At 38.7% G+C, this 16,488-nt stretch overlaps 2 protein-coding genes, 1 long non-coding RNA gene and 1 gene segment (V, D, J or C); 1 reads left to right on the forward strand and 3 right to left on the reverse strand.

The window, feature by feature from the left end:
• Positions 1-1,300: 1,300 nt before the first annotated feature.
• On the reverse strand, positions 1,301-7,878 carry LOC129347610 (Ig mu chain C region membrane-bound form-like). The segment is given in 7 exon segments: positions 1,301-1,433; positions 1,665-1,813; positions 1,989-2,276; positions 2,355-2,672; positions 2,809-3,092; positions 5,419-5,470; positions 7,875-7,878. Coding segments are annotated over 7 exon segments (1,104 nt in total).
• Positions 3,736-16,488, forward strand: part of LOC118471478 (uncharacterized) — a 36,113-nt gene continuing 23,360 nt past the window's right edge. The window contains exons 1-6 of one of the 5 annotated variants that reach the window (XM_055005100.1): positions 3,736-3,896; positions 6,988-7,122; positions 12,344-12,410; positions 14,641-14,774; positions 15,554-15,635; positions 16,261-16,379. In XM_055005100.1, the coding sequence (XP_054861075.1) occupies positions 15,563-15,635; positions 16,261-16,379 (192 nt within the window). In that variant the 5' untranslated portion in view covers positions 3,736-3,896; positions 6,988-7,122; positions 12,344-12,410; positions 14,641-14,774; positions 15,554-15,562. Of the gene's footprint in view, positions 3,897-6,898; positions 7,123-12,343; positions 12,411-14,640; positions 14,824-15,553; positions 15,636-16,260; positions 16,380-16,488 lie in introns of those variants that run through there. The other 4 variants (XM_035956321.2, XM_035956319.2, XM_055005102.1 and 1 more) reach the window with 4 other exon arrangements.
• Positions 7,293-10,178, reverse strand: LOC129347283 (alpha-2,8-sialyltransferase 8F-like). The gene has a single exon (XM_055005104.1). The coding sequence runs from the start codon at positions 10,006-10,008 to the stop codon at positions 9,544-9,546; it is 465 nt and encodes a 154-aa protein (XP_054861079.1). The 5' UTR covers positions 10,009-10,178; the 3' UTR covers positions 7,293-9,543.
• LOC111580452 (uncharacterized) lies at positions 12,533-13,347 on the reverse strand. The gene is made up of 3 exons (XR_008599725.1): positions 13,270-13,347; positions 12,907-12,981; positions 12,533-12,611 (listed from the first exon to the last, which is right to left on the reverse strand). It is a non-coding gene; the product is annotated as an uncharacterized LOC111580452 (long non-coding RNA).

A 16,488-nucleotide genomic window follows, 5' to 3' on the forward strand; every position in this document is an offset into this window, starting at 1 on the left:
TTATAATTAATATATAATCAGGGATTCCAAAGCTCTCAAAAATGACCTTAATATAAAAATTCACAGCATAAAAGGCAGAAAATGGTTGATTTCATACTCTGATTCTTAATGTTTTTCTATGTAAGTATTTATGATGCATTTGTGATTTTGTCCCCCCCATTTAGAATCATTTTTGTTCTCCTTCAGACATGTTTTTTTGTTTTTTGTTTTTTTGCCAGAAAGGACTCTGTAGGCCGAAATGTTCCTCTGAGATCTTATTTGTCATGTCTTTGAGGTCATATGCTAAAGCAATGTGTGTGTTTTGTGTCTGTGTCTTTTCACTTTCATCCTCTGCATATCTGCTTGATATCAGAGCTGATATTTCTAAGCACTGGTTTGATCGTGACGTATACAGATTCATCAGAGCATCAGTCGACTCGCAGTATGAAACATGTACATTTTTTTGGTCTCTGTACTATCCAGGAATCGACCATATTTGGTTAAGAGCTGTTTCAGGGTTGAGGTTAAAACGAGCTTAAAGTTATAGAACAGTTCTGTTTCAAAGCTATTATTATATCAAAAAGAAGAATTACCCATTGTCTCCTGTGTTAAAATCCAAAATATGTTTTGTTGACACCCACCATCCACCCTGACCTCCTCCCTATGTGGACATGGTGGCTCCATGCAGCATCTCCTCACTTTGCTCCTCTATCTGCTGCTGTCCTTCTTTAATAATTACTGCAGCCACTAGAGGGCGCTGTTACAATGAAACAACATGAGCCGCAGTAAGCCGTTTCCTCAAATAACGTTCTCCAAGGACAGTCTCTGGAGGGATGTAGCTGTCATGGTTGGACCGTGTGTTTGGTCTCTTGATGGGGGGTTTCTAGTCATTATGGTGTCTGAAGACTATATATTGGTGGATTTATTGCTGTTAATCCTGTTTGTTTCTTCAACAATAAGATCTTTAAATGACTGTATAGGTAGTATTTCACATGCAGGTGGTGCTACAGCTGCTGCACATGGAGCTTTGTCTCACTCTTATGGACAATCAGAGTAATGCAGGAGTGTTGAGTTTATTCAGGAAGAATCCATACATTATATCATCTTCAAATAAATCATAATCAGTGAGTCAAATTATGACAACCTTTGTTTGTTTACCTTATTTCAATTTTTCTGTATGTTTTTGCAGCAACAATCAGTGTAGTGAGATAAAATAGTCATTACACAGAATTACAATTTTAATTCTTATATTTATTCATTTTTTTAAATTTATTTTTGTTGCACTTCCTCTTACATACACACAAAATGCAGAAATAAACCCCCAAAAGAAATGGATATTATAAACCTGTAAGATAAAACATAATAATGCAAGTCATTATGCTTTTAAAAAAATCATTAAAAGCCAGTATTTGGGTCGTAAAATGGGATCTTTCCTGTGGTCATCATCATTTTGTCTAAAAGGGAAAAAAAACAGAGAATGTGTCAGCGTTAGTTGACAGTGTTGTGTCAAGTAAAAACATGAAACATAAAAATATGATTAAATTAATGTAATCCCAAATGATTATATTATTTTAGAATATTGTTAATATTAAGCCGTAGATATATAATAAAACCAAACAAGTGACATGATAAACTGGCCTGGAAGATTTTGTTAAAACTGCAGAATGACTAATGCTGTATCTTACCTTAATTATGGTTGCTATGACACCATAGATGATGGAGAGGAGGAATAAAAGACTGAAAATAAAAGCCATATACCAGCTTTCCACACCAGTACCGTCGTATATATCACCACGCAGGACGTCATCTAAGAAATCACAGTGTTCCAATGTGTCTGTGAAAGAAGTAGAATTCAGTCATTTATTACACTGACTTTGCTACACCGAGAGGAATTGCAAAGATTTGAATTTTAAAAAATGATGAGGTAACTAAATTGACTTATTGTGTAAAATTTGTAAACATTTCATGGACAATCTTTAATATGCAAGAGAATATGGATGCTGTGGTACCTGGTTTGGATATATTCAGGGACAGGCTGGTGTTTCCATGTGTCACCCTGCAGGTGAGAACCACTCCAGGTAAGGAGTCGACTTGGGACAGACGAAGGTGGCTTTGGACGCTGAACTTTCCATCTGGGCCTCTGTGGGGCTCGCTGGTGTCATAGTTCCACAGCTCTGTGTTATTATCACGTAACCAGGTGATGTTAATGGACGCTGGGCTGAAGCCAGAGACCAGGCACACGAGTTCATTGGAGCCCTGGAGCAAAAAGGCTGAAGGTTCGCTGTAGGTCACTGAGGCTGCAGAAAAAGTCATTAAAGTTAATTTTTTGGTGAATTTTATGAATTTGAGAAGAAAGAAAAGGCAAATCAACTCACCAAACACATCATCTATAGTGCTTTCAAACGCTGATTCAGATGACTCATGTCTGACAACACAAGAATACGTCGACCTTTTGTCCACACTTCTGGGTACATTCAGTCGGCTGCTCATTGAATAAGAGTTGCTCTCTGTGTGTTTCCAGGCAGGACTGTTGATGTAACGAGACGACGGGAGTTTCTGACCATCCTCCACCCAATACACTATGATGTTAGATGGGAAAAATCCAGAAACCAGGCAAACCAGTGTGAGGACGTCAGACATGGACAGCTCAGATGCAGTTGGTTGCACTATTTTCACTGTTGGCGGAAACATGTCTGGAAGAACAGACAGAGAAGAAAACATTAAACAAAGGTTCATATTATCCTACCATTTTGTCAAACAGCCATTATGCAGAATAATTATGTGGGAAGAGTGAGTTTCTGAATGGACAACTTTTATTTTTAACATTACCTCTGCTTTTGCTGATATGGTCTTCATAGCCCTGGTTGGCACATTGATGCTTTCCTTCACAAGAAACTTGTTTATATGCATGCCAGTCCTCTGCTGACACGTTGAGGAAGCTCTGCAAAGTCTCTGTTCCATTGCTGTGACTCACCGGTGACTCTGTATGGACTTTATGGGGGAAGTTTTTATTACCACCTACTTTCCAGGTGACAGAGAAATCATTAAGACGAGAGCCGACCAGGAGACAGGTAACAGTCACCTGTGCCTTGTTTATGTCATGCAGTGTTACACTTTATTTCAGTCTAACATTTCATTGTCTCATCATTTTCGTGTGACAGATTATTTCAATACTCTGGAAGACAATATCAACAGCTTCATGCTTGATTATTTCTTCAGATTATATGGTCTGTATCACTTTTGTTCATCCACACAAAAAGAAAATGTTTGTCGATGGTTTAGGGTTTACTACAATTAGCTGATTATCTGAGTGGAATCTGTTGTTTTTCAGAAGATGTCCACAGTTGGTCTTTGGGAAATTATATATACGATGAAATATTTCCCTTGAAAAACAAAAACATTTATTATTTTGTGCCATCACAATATTTGTCATAGCAATTAGGACTGCAAACCAAGCGTTAGACGTTAGAAAATACTTCAATAGTAATAAACAAAAGAGCAACAAAGTTTAAAACGATCAAACAACAAACTTCTTCTGGAGTGAAGTCATCCTTTAAAACCGTAAGTTGTGCACTTAAATCGTGAATTGTGCACTTTAGTGATCATGTTGTGGTTGCTGTCTTTAAAAATGCTCGAAATGTGCGGCCATAGCAGAAGCTTGCAGCCCTCTGAGTGCAGCCTCCGGGTCTGCAGACACGTTTGAGTCCGTCGCTCTAATTCATCCGTGTAGACCGTAGAGCCGCTTTAGTTTCGGTTTCGGCGCTAGCGCATATCATGGTTATAGAATGATCAGTTTGTTATTCAGGCAGCACAGGGCCACTGGCCCCTGCAGACCCCTGTGTAGAACCGCCACTGCGTTCATCCTGAACGACGTCTTCACTTTGCCTAAGTTGGATTTTATGTTTCTGACAGAAACGGTGAGCTCACGCCTTTCTCTGACCTTCTTCCTCCTCGACGTGACTCTCTCAGCTCCCCTGGGGAAGGTGGAGGGCTTGTTTCCGTGTTTAAGTCCACTTTCGTCTGCCGGGAGATTTGACAGCTGTTGCAGCTTTTTCAGTCTAGTTTTCTGTCTAGTTTTCTGTGGCTGTACCGTCCTCCAAAGTTCAACGAAGATTTCATCCAGGACTTTGCTGATTTTGTGGCAGGGATTGTGTTGAAATAAGATCGGTTTTTAATCGTTGACAATTTGAATATAAATGTGTGCTGTGAGTCTAGACTTCTGTTCAAAGAGTTCATCAGTCTTATCGACTCTTTGTATCTCAGTCTGTCACTGGTCCGACTCATGACAAAGGTCACACACTGGACGTTGTGCTGTCACACGGTATGTGTGTCGACATCAGTGAAATCTGCGACGCTTGTATTTCAGATTATCTTCCTGTTTTATTCAGTGATTGTCCTCTCTCCAGCAGCACTCAAGCACGTTGTGTCCTTGTGATGAAGCCAGTAGTCTGCAGACCTGGAGGCTGCACTCAGAGGGCTGCACACTTCTGCTGTGGCCACACATTTAGAGCATTTTTTAAAGACAGCTACCACAATAGATGATCACTGAAGTACACAACTTTCGGTTTTAAAGGATGATTTCACTCAAAATATACTTAAAATTAAAAAGGTTTATTCAAGGAGTATTTCCACTTTCGTTTTGGCACCAGTAAGTTTGTCTACAGAGCCGGAGGCTGCACTTTCAGGACCACACCGAATATTCCACACAAAGTACTACTTAATATACTACTCAAGATTTTAAAGGTTTAATTCAGTAATTTTTACAATATCATAACTTGGTTGCTAAGACTAGCATGTAGACAAACTGTGTAATTATCTTTCAAAATAATCATAGAATCGTATATAATGGCCTTTGTGGTTTCTAGATCTCAAACAGCACAGTCTGAAAGGTTGGAAAGAAGCAAAACACAAGGACAACTCTGGAGGCAGATATATGTTTATTTAATATGTTAATATTAAATAAAAATAAAAGCTAAACACACAAAGGTAAATTAGCTCTATGTTTAAGTTTAAGTTTAGTTTATTTATATAGCACATTTCAACAACAAGGCGATTCAAAGTGCGTCACAAGGACATTAAAACAGCAGTTGAAAACACAATTATAAAAAGAAAGAACACATTTATAAAATCATTAAAAAGGTAATTAAAATTTAAGGATGCAGAAGAGTAAAAGAATCAAAAACAGAAGTTAGGAAGCAAGGACATTTTAAAAGTTACACTACAGAGTTTGTCATAAAATAAGATTTAAAATAACTGTTAGAAGAACTCAGAATGGACTTAAATGTGCTGAGACTTTCAGCTGATCTACAGTTTTCTGGGAGTTTGTTCCAAATATACGGAGCATAGAAGCTGAATGCAGCTTCTCCATGTTTGGTTTTCACTCTGGGAACTAATAAAAGACCTGATCCAGATGACCTGAGTGGTCTGGTTGGTATATACTGAGTCAGGAGGTCTCTGATGTATTTTGGTGACTCCCACATCTCACTACCTCCTGAGATACACAGAGACAGACATTAACATGCATAAGTAGATATAGCACTGATGCATCCCATAAATTGTACATATTCCACTTTTTTTAATCTGGTAAAATATATATTATTTTTAGCGTTTCATGCCACTATACTCCTATTTCAAGTGAGCACCACTTCCCGACTGAACTGTCTTCCTTCTTTCTTTAAATCTTTTTCCAGTCCTCTACAAAATTCCTCCACTTCTCTGAAATATTAGACAGACAACATTATCACTGCAGGGTTCACAGAAATACTGGTACCACTTATAGTTTACTCAGAACCTTTAGATAGATAGATAGATAGATAGATAGATAGATAGATAGATAGATAGATAGATAGATAGATAGATAGATAGATAGATAGATAGATAGATCTCGATCCTTCATCAAAAAATCTGGATGTGATTTTTGACCGTGCTTTTAAATTAGTTCTGTTGTCAAAACTGGCTTCATTCAGTTGAGGCTGTTGGCCAAAGTAAAGCCCTATCTCTTCCTCAACAACTCTGAGAGAGTCATACATGCCTTTATCACATCTAGGCTAGACTACTGCAACTCTCTGAATGTGGGTCTGGATCAGATCAGTACTGCTGCCCGACTTCTAACAAGGACAAAGAAACGGGAGCACATCACTCCAGTTTTAATCTCACTCCACTGGCTTCCTGTCTGCTTCAGAATAGTTTTTAGGATTGCATTGCTTGTTTTCAAAGTATTAAATGGGTTGGCACCTTCTTATTTAGCTTTTACATGTCCATGCTCCAGTTTTATCGCTGAGGTCGACCAATCAGATGGTTGTTAAAGTTCCCAGATCCAGAAACAGAGGTGACCGAGGCTTTTCTGTGGCTGCACCCAGTCTGTGGAATCGCTTACCTGTTGAAATTAGAACCGCTCGGTCTCTCGATACCTTCAAGTCCCTGCTGAAGACTTATATGTGCTCTCTGGCTTTTAATTGTAGTTGAACGTTACGTCATTGTTTATCTTGCTCTGTATATTTCCTCACAGACTATGTTTTGCTTTCTATTTTTTTATGAAAAGCACTTTGGTCAACCTTGGTTGTTTTTTAAATGTGCTATATAAATAAAATTGACTTGACTTGACTAATACAATCCCAGAAAAGAATATATTAATAAAATGCATGCCACAGCAAAAGCGATAAAAGTGGGATCACAGAGAGAAAGAAGAAAACTGTCAGTGTTGTTCTGTCAACCACTCACTGATTCTACTGCAGTAAAAACCTGTTTCAGCAAGTAGCCTCATGTTTGTTTCACTTCAGGATAAACAGAATGAATTCTCTGTTTGGGTGTGTACAGCAGCAAGACTACCATTGGTCCGTTGCACCATGAAATTATATAATGTGAACACATGATTTCAATATTCAAATGACTCAAGCAGAAAAACAACACAACTAAAGCTTTCACTTCGTGATTACAACACCTGCACTGAATGTGATTTTGGGCTACGCACAATAATAATTGAATGGGTTTTTTTTTTTTTTTATTTAGGCTGATTTCTACACTGAAAAATTCACATGAGGACCATGTTTCAATAATGTCAGTCGTCAACAAGCTTTGATCCAGATAATGGAATGAAAAGGTCTGATGCATCGAGGAAGTTACCTTCCTGGACACCACTCTCAGGTATGTCTTACAGTTTCAACCATAACCTGTCTTTTAAATATGCTCAGGGTCAGTGGGTTGACAGGCAATTCTTATAGTTCAAACACTGTAACAAAAATAGGGAGACAACAACTGTGTAGTAACGAAAATGGATTTATTTTAGCAAAATTAACCAAAGCTATGCATTAAAGTTCCCAAACAGAAACCCACAGACCATGCTGCTGGTGCTCCTGGAGAAAGCAGTTCCTTAGAGAGAGAAAGAGCTGGAGTGGAAGTGAGGGAGGTTTTATGCAGCTGATCCAGTGGATCCCAGGTTTGGCTCAATCAGCTGACGACCCTCCTTCAGCTCTGGAAAAGAAAAGACAGGAACACCTGGTGTCCAGGTGGAGGGTCGTCTCAGAAAGTGCTTGACTTCTCAGTCTGAAATTTCAGATACCATAATAAATAACGACAATTTAAAATAAAAAAAATTTCAAGCAAATTAGAGATAGTCAAGCAGAAGACCCCTGATGATTGAAGATGGGAAAAACCCTAAGACCTCAGCATTGTCAACATGACTCCCAGTTACACAAGATCCACCCAAGTCTGTCAGTTCACAATCACCTCACAATAGTGAGTTAAATCTGCCTTAATTAGACATTGTTCAAATTGTTAACACTTCTTTCCAAACTAACGTTATACCAGTGTATGGATGTTCACCCATCAGGCATAACATTATGACCACCTGCCTAATATTGTGTTGGTCCCACTTTTGCTACTAAAACAGCCCTGACCCATCGAGACATGGACTCCACTAGACCCCTAAGGGTGTGCTGTGGTTTCTGGCATCAAGATGCTAGCAACTTGTTTGTCAAGCACATCCCACAGATATTCGATTGGATTGAGATCTGGGGAATCTGAAGGCCAAGTCAACACCTCAGACTCATCGTTGTGCTCCTCAAACCATTCCTGAACCGTTACTGCTTTGTGGCACGGTGCATTATCCTGCTAAAAGAGGCCACAGTCATCAGGGAATACCATTTCCTTGAAAGGGTGTACATGGTCTGCAGCAATGCTTAGGTTGGTGGTACGTGTCAAAGTAGCTTCCACATGGATAGCAGGATCCCAGGTTTTCCAGCAGAGCATTAGCCAAAGCATCACACTGCCTCCGCTGGCTTGCCTTCTTCCCGTAGTGCATCCTGGTGACATGTGCTCTGCAGATGAGTGGCCATCCACGTGATATGAAAGAAAACATGATTCACCAGACAAGGCCACCTTCTTCCATTGCTCCGTGGTCCAGTTTTGATGCCCATTGTTGGTCTTTCAGCAGTGCACAGGAGTCAGCATGGACACCCTGACTGGTCTATCTATGTAGCCCCATATGCAACAAACTGATGCACTGTGTATTGTGACACCTTTCTATCAGAACCATTAACTTCTTCAGCAAATTTGAGCAACAGTAGTTTGATTGTTGGATCAGACCACACTGGCCAGCCTTCCTCCCCGCATACATCAATGAGCCTTGGCCGCCCATGACCCTATCGCGGTTCACCACTGTTCCTTCCTTGGACCATTTTTGATAGATCCTAACCACTGCAGACCAGGAACACCCAACAAGAGGTGAAGTTTTGGAGATGCTCTGACCCAGTTGTCTTGTCAGACTTGCTCAAATCCTTATGCTTTCCCATTTTTCCTGCTTCTAACATCAACTTTGAGGACAAAATGTTCACTTGATGCTTAATATGTCCAACCCACCAGCAGGAGTCATGATGAAGAGATGATCAGGGTTATTCTTTTCACCTGTCAGTGGTCAGAATGTTATGCCTGATCGGTGCGTGTTACCACAATGTGGCAGTACAGTACTTTCCTCCAAATTGTTACACAAAGTGTATGGATGTGTTGAATGTGTTTTAATGTTCAATATACTGGTGTTTTTATTAAACAGTGGCAAATCATGTTTTACATTTTATGTTTGGGTAAGTCAAATACTAAAGATGGACACAGTTAAAACTTAAAGCTGACTTTCCTTAACCCTTTGATGTGCAGTGTGGGACACCAGATATCCATTTTCCATTGGATTTGGGTCACTTTTGACCCATGTCAAAGGATCAAAATTGATATACATTGAATTTGATCGAAAAGCTATCATTAGTACATGATTAACATAAGGCACTACGATGTATACAAGGCATCCCAGTAAAATCTAAATAATTTCCTCCAGACTGCAGTCCAAACATTTGTGGTAATAGAGTTGTAGATACACTAGACTACAGACAGTCTTATAGTTGTTGCATTTAGGTTTCACTGCAAACGTCTTGGCTGGTGATAGGCAACCAGGTGGACAAACTTGATCCCTCCCATCAGCTGAAATAAATCAGTTTATTTATTTGAAATATCTGAGTGACTGGTTTCATCCTGAGGCGAAAGAAGGCACTTTGCTGCTGTGGTGTTTGTCCCTGGGAACTACTTTCCACCTGTTCGGCAGTCTCCCAGGTGAAGCCTGAGGACGCCCTGATTGTGCAATCTCATCAGGAGGTCAAACTCAGCCGACATGGCACGGAACTGCGTTTTAGTTTGCACGTTGTCGTAGTAGTGGTTGGTCAGGGGGTGGAGGTCACGTGGGTGGTAACTGAAGGGCCAGAATCCGTACAGATGAACGTTGCTGCAGAGCTCCAGAGCCAGACTGGCCACGATGAGGCCGGTGCTGAGTCTAGTTTCCCTCAGGCCCCGAGAGCGCCAGAACAGGAACAGACTGTTGAGGTACTCTGGGTTTAAGAAGACTGGTCGGATGGGGCTCTCAGAGTCACTGATGGCGTCGATGGCCCGCAGAGATGCAGCAGTGTAGACGCTGAAGGAAAAGGCATGAACAAGCAGCAGGGAGTTTCCATAGTTACGCAGACTCTCCACAAATGGACGTCGGCGTCCCATCAGAGCCCCGTACCTGTAAATAAAGAGCTGATGTAAAGCAACTAAAAGAATATTATGTATTTGAGGGGACAAAGATTCTTTTTTTTCTTCACTTGTGGAAGAAGATACTTGGGTTTGCCGTCACAAGGTCAGTCTTGATGCCAACATGTTTCTCAAATCCATTTGCCAAAGGAGGGAGGTTGCACCTAAACAAACAGCAATAAAAGTATTATGTGGACTTTTTGTGGACATTTACTTTGTGGTTTAACGCTGCCATCAGTCCTCTACGCTGGAAGTCTTTCTCACCTGATGACAAACTGAGCCGAGTCAATCGATTCTCCACAGCTGCTGTTGATCAGGATCCTGCCGTTCCCAACAATGGAACAAGTGTCCCATGCTTTATTGTAGAAAGGATGCTCCTGGAATCAGAAACAACAGAAAATACATGACGATGCAGCAACATTTATAGGAGAAATTATTTATATTTAATTTTGTGTGAAAGATGCTTTTTTTTTTTTTTTAAAGCTTTTATCATCAGAATGTGTAAAAACTAACTTCATTTTTGCACGTTAGACAAAACTCTCATCCTCTTAGATCCTCTTAACTGCTCCCTAGTCGAGGCTGATAAATGAAGGAGATCATACCTTTGCCGTGGAATCTCCTAAGCTTTGCAATAGTCTTTGAGTTTCAATCCAGTGTAAGAAAAATCTAAAGACATACTTGATTTTAGTTGTGGCCTTCATATTTCTGCACCAATGAATAAGCATTTAAGCTTGTTCATTTCTATTCCACTGACTTATTCTTGTTATAGATTCTTCCAACATGATTTTCAGCGAGTAACTTCTCCTGCAGCTTTGTGAAAACCCATACAAATTATATATCACAACAAGGCACTCAATTACAAATGGTGTGTATGATTTTTGTTAGTGATTCATCGTACGTTTTTTGCAAAATGCACAAAAACTGCATTAACAATCCTCATTGAAATGAATGGGAAGCCGGCCGGACAAAGTTTTCCTGGTATGGGGTCAATAAAGTTTATCTTATCATTGGTTGGTCCATTCAACAGTTTGGCTCACACTGAAAGCAACCTTTAGAAGGACGGTTTAGAAATGTTCTCCAGACTTTCATGGTTTTGAGATGATGTATGCTACTAACGTTGGTTATCCGTTTTGCTTTGACAGTGACATTTGTGGATCAGAATGAAATCTGTTAAGAAGCATTGAATAGATATTTAACATCCACAGTTCAGTCATTAATGAAGAAGTTAAAGTCCTACTGATAAATAGAAGACATGAACTTTTCCACATCCCATTTCTGATAAGTTTCATGAGACTGTGCAGATGCTTTAGAAGAAACGATACAGAGGTCAGACATGGATAATACAACCAAATAGATAGGTCTGTTGATATTTTTCTAGTGGGTAATTTTCATGTCTTGACAGTATTCTGATGTGCTTATGTGAGCATCATTATTGGTGAATATATTTTCATGATCATTGGGGAAACCGTTTAATTGGAGTTTACTTTCAAGCATCTCTTCCAAAGAGTAGAATACAACTCATTGATCTTCTTAGTTATATAGTGAGATCCATTTTAAAACTCTAAAACTCTACCTTGATTAGGCTGTCTAGCAAGATTTCATTTTTGTGGGACAACTTGTCATACCTGCTCAATCAGTTATGAAAGTCCCACAAAAGTAACTCCCCCCCCCCACTGTTGTAATCTGGTCCAAGTTTGTGAGCCCCTTGCCTTAAATAAACCACACTGCAGATTCATGTTTATCAAAGAGCCTACATTTGACCAAACACATGGTTTGTGCCAGAACGCGTATGAGCAGCGTTATGAAATGATCACATCTGAGGAACATTAAGATGTCAGACAAGCAGTAGATGCTGTATTCATGAATGACAAATGACATACCTTTATAAAGATGCTGAAGAGCTCTGGAGTCACCTGCAGAGTGCTCTTACTCAAATCGGAAACAATCTGCGAACCCACTGGTGTATTGTTCTGGGTAATTATGGCCTTGTCCAGTCCATGGCACTCGCTGCTCAGATTAGATCTGTTGAAACACAAGGACTTTGTTGACACTGACTGAGCAGTAAGATTAGGTTTTGAACACAGTGACTTGCTATTTGCTGAATGAAAGCATCAGGTTGGCATGTTATGTCGGGTTTTAATTTAGAACAACTCCATGTTTCTGTAATGATGTTATTCCATAAAAACTATGACAACCTCCAGAGTGTTTATTGTTCTCTTATACATTGTTAGTCTCTTCCCTGTCTGCTATCCTGTTCTACCAGAAAGGATATTATTGCCTGAATTTTTGGTAATTGTCCTCCTGCTTCTTCCAGGTTTGAGAGTAGCATTGTATGGCTTTGTTGATGACTTCCCTGTGACACAAACACACAGACAAGTCAGGTGTGTAATATATTTTTTCTTTTATATATATATATATATATATATATATATATATATATATATATATATACATGGTTACTTTTAAACTAAAATGTTACAAATAAGGCTTTGAGACAATGTCTTTACTTGACTTTCTGGAGATTGTTCTCTTGCTTCTTTGAGATTTTAGAGTTTTGCTCTACTGCTTTGTCATTGCCCTCCCTGTAACACACAAATAAGATATCATTACATGGAATTCAGGTGGCAATAAAAACAGACATTTGTCATTTGTTAACTCTGTCAGACACAAAACCTGATGGTATTGAGGTCTGACGAAGTTGACAAAATGTAATCATTTTCATCTTAATCATTTGTTGTACACTGAAGTCATTCAGGTTTTTCCATCAAATAGCAACTTCTATAACCTAAACTAAAATCTCAAATTTTGCATTCTATTTATTTTTTTCTAAGTATTCAGATTAAAATGTTAGAAATAAGGCTGAGACAATGTCCTTACTTGACTTTCTGGGGTTTGTCCTCTTGCTTCTTCGAGATTTTAGAGTTTTGCTCTACTGTTTTGTCATTGTTGTCCCTGTAACACGCAAATAAGACATCATTACATGGCAATAAAAACATACATTTGTCATTAACATTGTTTTATACAAAACCTGATGGTATTCACATCTGACAAAGTTGACAAAATGTAATAATTATAATTTTAATCTTAAGCATTTGTTGTATACTGAAGTCATTTAGTTTTATCCATTAATTAGCAACTTCTATAACCTAAACCAAAATGTCAAATTTTGTATTGTATTTAGTTTTTCCTAAATATTCAGATTAAAATGTTAGAAGTAAGGCTTTGAGACAATGTCCTTACTTGACTTTTTGGGGTTTGTTCTCTTGCTTCTTTGAGATTTTAGAGTTTTGCTCGACTGCTTTGTCGTTGCCCTCCCTGTAACACACACAGAAGACATCATTGCACTGAATTCATGTGACATTTAAAAACATACATTTGTCATTTGTTAACTGTCAGACACAAAACCTGACGGTGTTGACGTCTGACAAAGTTGACAAAATGTAATCATTTTCATCTTAATCATTTGTTGTACACTGAAGTCATTCGATTTTATCCATCAAATAGCAACTTCTATAACCTAAACTAAAATCTCAAATTTTATAGTGCATTTTCTATTTTGTTTTTCAAAGTAGTCTAACATAATGGTACCAGTGGGGCTTTGAGATAATATCCTTGCCTGATTTTATTTGGTTTGTCTTCTTGCTTCTTTGACAATTCAGCATTACTCTCTGCTACTTTGTCCGTAACCTTCCTGTAACACAGAAATAAGTTAGTGATTAATCTCTGTTGTGCTGACGTCACTTGACTAGATACTGCCATAAACTCATCAGTTGTATAAGGAGAAGCTGTCACTGTGTTTGCTTACGAGCAGCCTTTACAAGGTTCAGAGAGTTGAGAGGGATTTTTCTTCTGAGGAGGGAGTCGATTTGGTTCTCCATTACTTTGATAAAAACAGGACAGGTTAGTAAAATGATGACAAACTCGGGAAACTCTGAGCTTCATTTTTTATCGGCTTTATTACTGTTGATCTGTTGTTTACATGGTCTTAAAGACTGGCCGATTCATTTAGTGTGAAGAACAATCCCCAAAGTAAAAAGGTTTATCAAGGGGTGACAGTGCTTTGAAGATCCAGAGAGTCTTCTGAAAAATCCTTTGAGAACCAGGAGTGTTTGTGTTCTTTAGGTGTACAGGAAATTTCTTTTTAGTTTTGTAACTGAATGTACATTATACATAATTGGGCACAATATGTTTTCTGCATTTAAACAGCAGCAATCCACCTTAACCCCTGCAATCCCCTCCTTGGTGTAGAGACAGAGAAACGACAAGTTTATTAACTAATCTGCCACGAAAACCAAACAAGGCAAGGCAGAACCATAAATAAATAAAAGAAATATTTCTAAGAAATATTTATAAACCAACAACATATGAACAGACGAGATATAGAGAACACAATGATCACAGAAAGTACAAATAGTGCACGTCGTTGGCAAGTAAATCTAATTGGAAATATAATTAAAGGAGATTTCACACTTACTTTTTGTACCAGATAAGAGAGACGAGCAGACTTCCCAAGCAGAGGAGGGAGATTATCCGAAAGAAACGTGATTTCAGGAGCTGTCCCCTCATACCTCACCCCTCCTGTTAACTTCACCTGTTGGTCTGTGATTTCAGATTTACTCCTCGTCCCCGGACTGAACTTCACACGTATTCTCCTCAGCCTCTTCCTGTGTGACTGACTGACATCCTGGTTTCATTTATCTTTTGAGGATATTCAAACAAGCAGCAGAGGAGGACCATATTGTGACGTACGCAATCATAAATGCAAAAATACTCAATTGCATTGCCTAAGAAAATGTGGGTACTGTAAATATACATCAATACACATCAAAGAAAGTACCTGATGTATCAACAGTTTTTTATTTTATTTTTTTTTTACTGATACCGTTTTAATTTCTGTGGTTTATAATGAAAAGATTTCATGAAAATCAGAAATGCCCGAGCAGAAGGCCCCTGATCATTTAAGATGAAATAATTGCTGTCAGGTTTGTTACATAATTACTAACCCTAACCCAAGGAACGTCAGAGTTAGGTGATGATCGGTGTACATCCGTCTGTCTGTCTGTCTGTGTGAAACATTACTCAAAAACAGACTAACGGATTTTAATGAAATTTTCAGGGAAGGTCAGAAATGACCCAAGGACCGCATGCATGCATGTAACATGCATAGCACACGCCTGTGCTCAGTGCAAGGTCATTTTTTTATTGAAGATTTCATCCGTCGTAAATGATGCATCAACTGAGCAGCCTTGGCGGAGTACTGCGCTCTCTGAGTGCTTTTCTAGTTCAATACGTGTTCATTCATAGTTTTGATGCCTTCAGTGAGAATCTACAATGTAAATAGTCATGAAAATAAAGAAAATAAATGAGAAAGTGTGTCCAAACTTTTGACTGGTAGTGTATATCAGGAGGAAATGAAGTTCAGAGTTCCTCTCAGGTCACTCACATTCAGCTCTAAATGTCTGTGACTGCTGAATAATACTTGTAATATTAACAGATCAGTAATCAATGCTGATTATTCTCACAGCCAGTTGTCATGGAGACGGCCAGCTTTATCCGGGACAAATTAACTGAATGGGGCCTCAGCGAGTTCATACAGAGATTTGAAGGTACCATTTTTACATTCTGCTTCAGTAAATTAGACTGAATGTACCTGTCTAATGTGGATTACATGTAAATATTCAGTTGGTCTGGGTGTCTATCATTTTAGACCAGGGTGTCAAACTCATCATAGCTCAGGGGCCACATGCAGCCCAACTTGATCTCAAGTAACTAGTAAAATCCGAACCTATAAATAACGACAACTCCATTTTTTTCCCCCTGAACTATCTTTTACAAAACATTATGAACAACCTGAAGTTTCTGAAGAAAATTATGTTCAATTTCAACAGTTTTAAGCCTCAGTTTATCATGGACATGTGCATTACAACATACAGATCACGTCTATAAAGTAGAAATGAACAGTATAGTATTTAACTTCATGATGAAAACAACTTGTCAAGGACTAGAAATAATTTTTTAAGTTTACAGTTTTACAAATTTACAATTTGCAGTTAAAGTCTTCTCTGTAATTTTTACACTTTGCAAAGTCATCCCATATGATTGACACCCCCGGATTAGACTCTTCAACACATTGTAGTCACAACGAAGGCCCAAGAATTCGGAAGTAAGAATCTCTTCATCAGCGTCATCTGATTTTTTAAAGCATTTATGTTGTTTTTGTTCTCCTTTCAGATGAAGGCATTGACAAGGACACGTTTCTAAGTCTTGGAGATTCAGTGAGACTTAATGTCTTGATTGCAAAAATTGGACCGAGAGTGAAATTCAGAAAGAGACTCAGAGAATACTTCCAGGTGATGTGTTGCTCTTGTAGATTCCTTAAACTCACAGACCATGATTTCAAAACATGCTAGGTTTTTTCAAGACTTATCTCTGGTTGACGCTGCAACAGATAAATTACAT

This window comes from Amphiprion ocellaris, chromosome 19 (assembly GCF_022539595.1).
Source record: "Amphiprion ocellaris isolate individual 3 ecotype Okinawa chromosome 19, ASM2253959v1, whole genome shotgun sequence".
NCBI lineage: Eukaryota > Metazoa > Chordata > Actinopteri > Pomacentridae > Amphiprion > Amphiprion ocellaris.

Coding starts and splice junctions, on each gene's coding strand:
- LOC129347283 (XM_055005104.1), bottom strand. CDS start 10,008: ATGGGACGCCGACGTCCATTTGTGGAGAGTCTGCGTAACTATGGAAAC.